Here is an 11,328-nt window from a genome sequence, read left to right as displayed (position 1 = left end):
GATACAGTATTGTTAGTACCGTGCCAAAATTTTCCGCGATGCAATATTGATAGTGCGACGCCACTGACGAAATATTTCGCCGCCATATTGATAGTGCGACAGCATGGATACAATATTCTTCATTTAATGTCGACAAGATCGCTGTCAAGATATTTTGATACAGTATTGTTAGTACCGTGCCAAAATTTTCCGCGATGCAATATTGATAGTGCGACGCCACTGACGAAATATTTCGCCGCCATATTGATAGTGCGACAGCATGGATACAATATTCTTCATTTAATGTCGACAAGATCGCTGTCAAGATATTTTGATACAGTATTGTTAGTACCGTGCCAAAATTTTCCGCGATGCAATATTGATAGTGCGACGCCACTGACGAAATATTTCGCCGCCATATTGATAGTGCGACAGCATGGATACAATATTCTTCATTTAATGTCGACAAGATCGCTGTCAAGATATTTTGATACAGTATTGTTAGTACCGTGCCAAAATTTTCCGCGATGCAATATTGATAGTGCGACGCCACTGACGAAATATTTCGCCGCCATATTGATAGTGCGACAGCATGGATACAATATTCTTCATTTAATGTCGACAAGATCGCTGTCAAGATATTTTGATACAGTATTGTTAGTACCGTGCCAAAATTTTCCGCGATGCAATATTGATAGTGCGACGCCACTGACGAAATATTTCGCCGCCATATTGATAGTGCGACAGCATGGATACAATATTCTTCATTTAATGTCGACAAGATCGCTGTCAAGATATTTTGATACAGTATTGTTAGTACCGTGCCAAAATTTTCCGCGATGCAATATTGATAGTGCGACGCCACTGACGAAATATTTCGCCGCCATATTGATAGTGCGACAGCATGGATACAATATTCTTCATTTAATGTCGACAAGATCGCTGTCAAGATATTTTGATACAGTATTGTTAGTACCGTGCCAAAATTTTCCGCGATGCAATATTGATAGTGCGACGCCACTGACGAAATATTTCGCCGCCATATTGATAGTGCGACAGCATGGATACAATATTCTTCATTTAATGTCGACAAGATCGCTGTCAAGATATTTTGATACAGTATTGTTAGTACCGTGCCAAAATTTTCCGCGATGCAATATTGATAGTGCGACGCCACTGACGAAATATTTCGCCGCCATATTGATAGTGCGACAGCATGGATACAATATTCTTCATTTAATGTCGACAAGATCGCTGTCAAGATATTTTGATACAGTATTGTTAGTACCGTGCCAAAATTTTCCGCGATGCAATATTGATAGTGCGACGCCACTGACGAAATATTTCGCCGCCATATTGATAGTGCGACAGCATGGATACAATATTCTTCATTTAATGTCGACAAGATCGCTGTCAAGATATTTTGATACAGTATTGTTAGTACCGTGCCAAAATTTTCCGCGATGCAATATTGATAGTGCGACGCCACTGACGAAATATTTCGCCGCCATATTGATAGTGCGACAGCATGGATACAATATTCTTCATTTAATGTCGACAAGATCGCTGTCAAGATATTTTGATACAGTATTGTTAGTACCGTGCCAAAATTTTCCGCGATGCAATATTGATAGTGCGACGCCACTGACGAAATATTTCGCCGCCATATTGATAGTGCGACAGCATGGATACAATATTCTTCATTTAATGTCGACAAGATCGCTGTCAAGATATTTTGATACAGTATTGTTAGTACCGTGCCAAAATTTTCCGCGATGCAATATTGATAGTGCGACGCCACTGACGAAATATTTCGCCGCCATATTGATAGTGCGACAGCATGGATACAATATTCTTCATTTAATGTCGACAAGATCGCTGTCAAGATATTTTGATACAGTATTGTTAGTACCGTGCCAAAATTTTCCGCGATGCAATATTGATAGTGCGACGCCACTCACGAAATTTTCCGCGATGCAATTTCTTTTGCGATACCATGTGCGATTCAAAATTGGTTACGCTGTGGATTAAATATTCCATATTGTTAATGCGACGCCATGGTTGCGTTATTCTTCATTTAACACCGGCGATATTTCGCGGTATTGATAGCGTGACGCCATTGACGAAATATTCCGCGATGCAACATTGGTAGTGCGACGCCACTGAAATATTCCACGTCGCGATGTCTTTTGCGCGACGACATAGACGAAATATTCCAACAGACGTTGTTAGTGCGTGAGCGAGATATCTCGTCCTTGCCAGCAAACGGGTTAATTCCTCCTCCCGTTATCGATCCATCCACGTCGAATGTAAATCCAAAGGAATCGAATGCATCGAGTCGTGAGACTCGAAAGAGGTGAGACTAATCAATCGACTCTCCGTCACAATCAATTCGAATATACGCGGTACATGAGTTGGAAAGCTTTGAACACGATCCATATGATCGGATCAGCGACGCCTCGGGAAATCGCGATACATATGCGTGCAACCTGTTGTATCCGGGAGACCGATCGATTTATCCAGCGTCGAATTATCGTTGCAAAGGGCCGCTATAATTTCAGATTCTACACGAGCTAGCGTAACGGGAGAAACCAAAGTTGCTCGGGATAACGATCATCTTTGAATATTTCATACCCTTGATGGAAATATTTCTAAGATAAATTGCGAGATGAAAAGATCACGGTGGTGGAATGAAATATCGCTCGTTCTATCGCGTCGGATAGAGTGGAGATCGATGGATAAAAATTGTGTATTCAGCGGGCGAAAAAATTTCATGAATTTAGTTCGTCAACAATGTTGCGTGAAAATTGGAACGTAAATTTTTAAATTGATAAATTACGCGTGGATGAAAATCTTATTTTATGTTTGCACTCTCTCTCTCTCTCTCTGTCTTTCCTATAATAAATATACAATAATTGCCTATTATTTCTTACGCACTAACTCCTTCTAATAATTCTTCAATCTCGAGTTTCTTTAACTAAATTTATCATTCCACGGCTACGAGCCTTTTATTCCCAACGTTTCAATTTTTTCGCCAACTTCTTCTTGATACTTGAAATGCCGATAAAAAAATATTCCTTAACCTTTAAGAGAAAGTTTCCTTAACGCGGTGAATCACATTTGCCACTCCAATTATTGTTCTCGTTCGAACGAAGAAAAGCAACCGGCCCATCTTTGTTATTCCACTGGACGAGATTGGAAAGCTTTCACCGGCGAAAAACTTTAATTTGGAATCTCCACTCCCCGCCATCCCAGCAAAATTTCATTTCGTTAAGAGAACGATTCGCGAGAACGCGAGAAATCGATCTTTTAATTCGTCGATCTTATCCTCCTCCCCTCCTATTTTCTTTTATAACCTGTCTCGTCTCTGAATTTTTCTAGAAATTTCTCACAAAATTTCGAGTCTTTAGAAATTTCCAAGCGAGTTTTGGATTCTCGCAGGTTAGGAAATTACGCGTTAAAATCGTGTCCCAGAGAGTGGCAACATGGTCGCCTATGATGTGACATGAACTGTAATGAATAGCGCGGTATTATGCTTATCAGTTACTCTTAGTGCTTATCAGACGCGGTAATTTCTCTGCATTAGACATACTCTCGTTTGTAAATAAGCGTTAGGACGTCATCGTTGGTAGATGGTTGCATGAAACGCGAACTGTCCTAACTGAAAATTGAAACGTTAATTTCGTGCTTTATACGTTGCAGGTCGATGACATTTATATCTGGTGATGTATATCTGGTCTGAGTGGAACGAGGAAGAAATTGGTCAGACTTTGAAATACAGACATATCGAAATATTACTAGAGGGATTTACTAAAGCAATGGAACTTTAGTGAACAGAAAGTGATTAATGGAGGAATTGGTCCATCAGATCCTTGGAATAATGTTCAATTTATGAAAGGTATTAAAATTATTAAAGAGATCCTGCGAAGAATGATTAATGGACTTTTAATGAATGAAAATTGATTATTGCAGCAATTGATTAGATCTTAGAATATAATCCAATTTATATATTAAAACGTTATTAGAGGTAGTCAACTAAATGGACAAGAAGTGAAGAAATTGGAATATAACATTGCTCAATTTATGAAAGATATTAATATTATTAAAAAGATCTTTCAAAGAATAAATAATGAGTAAAAGGTACAAGTGCAAAAGTTGATCAGACTTGAATGTAACTCAACTTATGAGATACATTGAAACATTATTAAAAGGATAATATTGATGCAGGAATTGGTTAGATCTTATTGCTTAATTTATGAAAGATATTAAAACTATTAAAGAAATCCTTTAATGGATAAAAAATAATTACTGCAGGAATTGATATGATACTGATCAAGAAATGAAATGCAATATTAATAAAAGGATTTTCCAGAGGAAAATAATGAATAAAAAGAAAATAGTAAAAATTGATCAAACATTGGAATAGTGAAACAAACTAGATAAAGTTTTACAAAATACTGGGATTCATGACAACTTGCTGACCCACTACCAAGCAGTCATAGACGAATGGAGATGATACTTCACCTAGTCCCATATTGTGAGGGATTAAGGGCAATAAGTTCAAAAATACTTAAGGTTTCTATACTGGACACGAACACGACAATAAAGTTTCTCCATTTTACTTCCATATCAAGATTACTTTTCATATGAAATTGAAACTATATATACTAAAGCTATATATAATAATTTGATATGATAGTAGAGAGTCTAATCAAATTCTCAACTTACACTTTCATCTGTAGTAATAGATAGATGTTAATACATGTATATTAACAAAAGTTTAATATTAATCAAATTTTGTAAAATATAAACAATGAAAGAATATGTGTATCTATGAAAGACCATAGATTAATGAACTATTTAAAGTTTAACATTGGAATTCTACATTAAACGAAAGGATGAAGAAATTTGATGAAAGTGCATATCTCCTATCTCGATTTGATTAATCGACCAGATTATTTTTAGCGGCTGGGTTCCATTAAGAACGGTGGAAGTTTGTTAAAGATACCGAGTTATCGGGCATCGCTTATAATCCCAGCCAACATTCTACCCGTGACCTGGCCCATTGTGCACTTTAATCAGGTATCTGTGACCCGCTACGATAACGTTAGGCCACTGTCCAGGCTCTTGTATTTATCAACCCCACAGATCCTGCTCTCTATTCTCCTTATATATTTGGTTAAATACTCTCTTAACTCGACAACCACCTTCTCTTTCTCATTCTCAACTTTAACACTTTTTTTCATTCTTTTCTTTTCCAGAATCAATCTATCGTGGATTTGTCCACTTGCTATCATTTAACTTTCGGTCAAGTATTATTTTATATTTCGCATTCTATAGATCCCAAAAAATTCATGAAATATAGTATATAAGTTCAATTTAGTATTAGCAATCATTTTTTTGCAAATATTTCGAAAACTAAGGCCAATCGATATATTTGAGATCTTCTGCAATACGTTTAAAGATTGTCGAAATCACGTGTCGACAGTTTTATCATGTATTATCGTATCAATTGTACGATGAGAATTGATAAAAATTTATAACGATATCTTCATCAATTTTTCGTGCGAGATAGAGAGATCTAGGGACTTTGGGTCGCAGCAGTTGTTAAATGGAAAATTTGTTGAACCGTAACGAAAACCCTACGGCTATTTACGAAACCTCGATTCGTATCTATCTGCATATGATGTTTTCCCATTGCCAAAATTTCGACGATGCACGTCTAAAATTTTTATAAAATCAAAAAATATAATTTATTCCCAAATATTCTTAAATCTATTATCCATTAATATTCAAATATTTGTATATTTTCGTAACTCCGCTCCACTAGTTGATTATTATGGAAATTATTCACCAAAATAATTTTGGAGCAACTTAATATTGCGCTGACATAATTTTGAATTATACGATCGACTATATGGATATGGAGTATATATGTATATGTTATAATAATTAGAGAGAAAATTGCAGAGACAGTTTGCTATACGTTGTCCATTATATTAATAAACAATTGGGAGAGTGCATTAATTATCGACCTACATGTGTAAAAGGTTTAATGATCAAAATTTGGTTAGGTACTCTCTATCGAACTCAGCCTTAAATACGTTATTGATAACTAGTCGATTTTCTAAGTTGGTAATTTCAATGTTCCTAGATACTAGGTTATCAAACTTATGTTAAAGATTGATTAATTAATAGCAAGATTAAATAAAGATACTTGTATGAGATACATATATATATATATCTTTTTAATCTTTTTAATCTTTTTTAAAATAATTTTGCTTTTAATTTTAAAGTCGTTTTCGTTAGAAAATTTTTTTCTTCGATCTGTTTTTGCAAATGTTTATGTCAAAATTTGAAAATTTTGTAATACGAATAAACCGTAGGAAAATGATTTTCCATGAAAATAATTCCTATCCTTGATTGAAATTGAATTTTTACGAGACTAAATATTTAAAATTTATGATTTAACGAAAATAAACTGCGAAAAATCGTTCGGTGAAATTTATCGATAGGTCGACAGAATTTTGTGGAATACTTTTTTACATATTTTCATATCAAACATAACTTTTTGTTAGAAGCAATTTTCACCGTGTAAAAATAAAAATTTCTCGGTTTTAACGATTATCTCGTGAAAATTCCAATAACCAAAATGAAGTTTGAATCAAATAACACTTTTGAACAATGTATTTTAATTTAACGAACATAGATTTTTTTTTTAATTTATCATTTATGAAAACATTTCAATAATCTCTTCCGTTTTAATTATCATATATAAAAGAAAAAAATTTTTTTAATTTTTAAAAATTAATTAAATTTACAATTTCGAATAAATTAACAATTTATAAAAAAAATAAATATTAGACAAATTCGAAATAAATTAATTTTATCAGGCAAATTAACGATTCCAAAATTTTCTGTAGTTATCGAATTCACGAGATATATTATTTAAGTTGATTTATCGAAATATAGTGGTTTGTCATCGATAGTGAAATTCTATAAGATTAATACGCATATACATTTATACAATACACACATAAGTACCTGTTGCTGATTTTCTCTCTGCGTGGTTAGACGAGCCTCGACGCATTGTCTTGTCTCCAGGAAGGCTTGTCTTTGCGCCAGTTCTCGAGGATGATGCGTCAACACTCCGGCCATGTTCGTCCCACCAACCACCACAATGGAGCTTAGTAACTGTAAAAATGAAGATAGAAATTTAATAATAATTTAAAAGGGGGAAAAAATATTTCTTAAAAAATAAATAGTTGAAAAAAAAAACAATGATGATATATCTTAAGAATTTGAAAAATTTGATAAATATTTTAATAAATATCTTATAGAAAAAAAAAAATCTACTTGAAAGAAAAAGAAAAACTTTTATTCAATAATTAAATAATAATGGGAAAAAAAGGTTAATTTAAATAAATTTAAGTAAGGAAAAGTAAAAAATAAAGTGGAAAACTTTTGTTGAATGAATATATTTACTTTAATTAAGATAATAACATTTGATGACAAATTCTATTAGAATTGGAAAGATTTGACAAATATTTTATTTTCTTACATCTTGATGTACTTTATAATACAAAAGTAAAGACTAATTAACAGAAAAGAGTGGAAAACTTGCGTATCAAAGAAACGCAAGGTTTACCTCGAGTTGTACATTTGGACAATATAGATTTAGAGGAGATCCAAGTAACGATATCATCAACTCATGGGGGTCTATATTAAGAAAAGAGCACGAAGAGGGGTTTTTAGTGGGTCGTCGTACAACATCTCGTAACAACCCTACATGAAGATACGGGTCAATGGATATGCTTTTGTGCTTTTTTCCCCTTCTTACGAAAAAAAAAATAATAATAATAATAATAATAAAAAATAAAAAATATGATGTCCGTGAATCAATCATTAAATTATTTCATATTTTTATTTTAATTTATGAAACGTGTCTGGAATCAAATCACATAATGACATAAGATGATAAATATTAATGGTTCACCATATAAATATCTACTTTAACTAAATTTTTTAAAAATAATAATTTTATTTATGAATTACCATAATAATAAATAGGTATTCCTATTTTTTTCAAATTTTATAAGATCGTACAATTTAAATATAATTAAATACAAAAAGAAAGAAAAGAAACAATCGTGACGAAAAAAGATATCAAATAAATATTCAAAAGTTTGTAAGAAATTCACAAATAAATCATCGACACGCATAAATTTAAAATATAACGATTTATGTATGATTTATGAAGACAAGGAAAATATTTTTCACAAATTAGCAAGCGTAACAAATTTGCAAATTAACTTGTTAATTATTATTAAATTTGAAATTAACGAGCGTTTACATATATATATATATATAATGATATAAAAATATCGACAAGAAGAGCGTGTAAAATTGTAATGTTGAAAAAAAAAAAAAAAGGAAAGAAAGAAAAAGTTGGCACAACCCGGTTCAAAAATAATTAAAAAGAATTATTTGCATATGCATACACTTATTTACATGGCAGGCCGTGCGCGAGGCGGGACAGTTTCTGAGCGCCGGCCGAAATTTCCTTGGCGAAAAGTAAGCACCGCACCGGTCAAAGGAGAGGTTTATCGAGTTTACGAAGTTGGCAGCAGTTCGATACACGATAGCATACTAATTGCAAAGCCCACTCTAATTAAACCGTGGCGGTGCCGGTGCAGGAAACACTTGCACAAACGCGTATCTCTTTGACGTGCCGTCGCTTTTGGATCGACGTTGCAGACCACTCGTGATGCTTCCTTTGGATTTCCATTTCGACGTCGACCGACCTTTACGTCTATATCGCTTTCACGGGAACATTTTCATTGACTTTGGGGTCAATTCGTTTCGTGTATTCGATCGTATATGGGAGGTGTGAGTGAAAATGATACGATCGTTTGGAGGATAAGGGAATTTAGAAATTTTTAACGTTTTTGTTGAGAATATTTGGAAATTTTTATATTTTTTATTAGGTTAAGAATAAATTTGGAAATTTGGAAATTTTATTTGAGAATAAAATTGAAGGTATGTAGAAATTTAGAAATTTTAATATTCTGGTTGAGAATGATTGGAAATTTAGAAATTTTATTTGAGAATATTTGGAAATTTTATTTAAAAATAAAATAGAGGATATGTAGAAATTTAGAAATTTTAATATTCTGGTTGAGAATAATTGGAAATTTAAAAATTTTATTTGAGAATATTTGGAAAGTTAGAAATTTTAATATTCTGGTTGAAAATAATTGGAAATTTAGAAATTTTATTATTCTGGTTGAAAATAATTGAAAATTTAGAAATTTTATTTGAGAATATTTAGAAAATTAAGAAATTTTAATATTTTGGTCGAGAATAATTGGAAATTTAGAAATTTTATCATTTTATTTGAAAATATTTAGAATATTTTATTCAATTAATTTTTTTTAATTAATTTTTTCTTCTAAAATTTATCTATTGATCTCAATATCATCATTTATTCATTCGATTTTTATTCAATTCATTAACATAAACGAATTTTTGGAAATTCAAAAATTCAAGTAACTTATAATATTTGGAAATTTCTAAATTGACCAATTGAATCAAAATGGAATCAATGTTATGTGAAATCAATTTTGGAACAAATTGGTTAATTTAATTAGATTTATAAGTGTTGATAATTTTGGAACTAATGGAATATAAATTGCATTATTTAGACCGCGAGAATTACAGAAATCCGGAACGTATGGAATATGGAAATTTAATTTAATATAAATATATGTAAATGAATTAAACTGGGTTCAATAAATTTATGGTATGCAAGGGAAAATGTTAATTTAATTACGTTAATGTAATTTGGTTTAGAAACATCCCATCACTTTTATCCCTTGTCAAATGCACGATAGTAATTTCCTTTTTCCCTTTCAAACACGAGTATCAAAAATTCACAATTATTTATAAAAATTGATATTCACATTTGTTTCAAATTTCAATAAAAATGAATTATTACTTTGAAGATCTAATCCCACATTTTTCATTCCTTTAAATTAACATTTCTTTTATTGATCAAAATTTTAAATATCCTAATTACATAAAATCCAATGAAGAATCAAAAATCATTTTAAATGCAGATAATCACTTTAAATGCAATGTAAACCATCTTTTAATTTTTTCAAGATTTTGCATTTAACATTCAACTTTATTGTCGACCAATAATAGAATTTTAAGGTTAGGTTTAACAGAAAATTGTAAAAAAACGTTTTATTCGATTTTTAATTGATCACAAAAATTCGGATTGTACATGCAAATTGAAATAGAATTGTTCAGATCGTTTGAAAGAGCATCCACAATTATCATTTAATAAGTCCAGTCGATAATAGAGGGCGCGACAAGCACAATCCAAATTTTAAACAAGTGTTCGAACGCAAGCTCGCTAATCGCACAAAATTAATTTTCCACGACGGTTAATACTACCACGTTTCAACTTTAAATTTTTAACGTTTAAAAAACGTTGGAATCAAAGCGTGTAAAAGAGCGTGTGAGAAAAATTGGAGAAAAATTTCGACGGAAGGATTTTCCTACGTGAAAAATTTTAGAATTTATCACGATTGAATTGAATTATATAAAATATAATATAAGAGTGTGATATAAAAATACATACGAAATTCAAAAAATCGACGAAATTGCAAAAAAATTTACGAATAAATTTACGAGATCGCAAACGGAAAGTATTGAAAAAAGGAAATGTATTTTACGAAGCTTGAATTTTATTCTCGACGAGGGTTATATAAAATATAACACGGTTCAGAAATTCATCAAAGAAGTTTTCTAATCGGAAAACTTGCACGTATATTTCTAACGATCGTCGGTCAGACGAATTGATCCGCAACCACCTGTAGGATTTCTCAAATCCCTTTCATGCTCTTCCACTTTCCAACTAATTTTTTCTTTCTCCTTTTCCACTCTTTTTTTTTTAAATACACACTTGTTTATGTGTGTGTGTATATACACATATAAAACGACTTATTTCGTGTTTAAAATTTATTCAAAAATTTCGATGTTTCTCCGTCTATAGATAAATATAAAATTTAAAATTTGTTAAATAAATTTGTTAACAAATAAAAACAATGTAATTCGTTTCGACGAACAAAGCCACGTTATTTTTTCGTTTATCACAATAGAAAAATTGGTAAAAAAATTTAAAAATTATTACATGGTTTTATTAATATCATAGAATTTCCAATATTTGTTATGTTTAAATAAAAACAATGGAATATTTTATTGCACAAACTCGGGAAATTTTTTTCTCTCTCCTCTGTAACATTTTTTAAAATTGGATTTTGGAACAGATGTTTTTCTCGC

General features: G+C 31.6%; 1 protein-coding gene across 1 annotated transcript in view; it reads right to left on the bottom strand.

The window, feature by feature from the left end:
• Positions 1-6,931: 6,931 nt before the first annotated feature.
• Positions 6,932-11,328, bottom strand: part of LOC102677116 (adenylate cyclase type 6-like) — a 42,255-nt gene continuing 37,858 nt past the window's right edge. Inside the window, exon 4 of the mRNA XM_006618437.2 lies at positions 6,932-7,173. Coding sequence (XP_006618500.1) covers positions 6,976-7,173 — 198 coding nt within the window. The 3' untranslated portion in view covers positions 6,932-6,975. The remainder of the gene's footprint in view (positions 7,174-11,328) is intronic.

The sequence above is a fragment of the Apis dorsata genome, unplaced genomic scaffold, assembly GCF_000469605.1.
Source record: "Apis dorsata unplaced genomic scaffold, Apis dorsata 1.3 scaffold_354, whole genome shotgun sequence".
In the NCBI taxonomy this organism is placed as follows: domain Eukaryota; kingdom Metazoa; phylum Arthropoda; class Insecta; order Hymenoptera; family Apidae; genus Apis; species Apis dorsata.
This window is presented reverse-complemented; position numbering and strand designations above follow the sequence as displayed.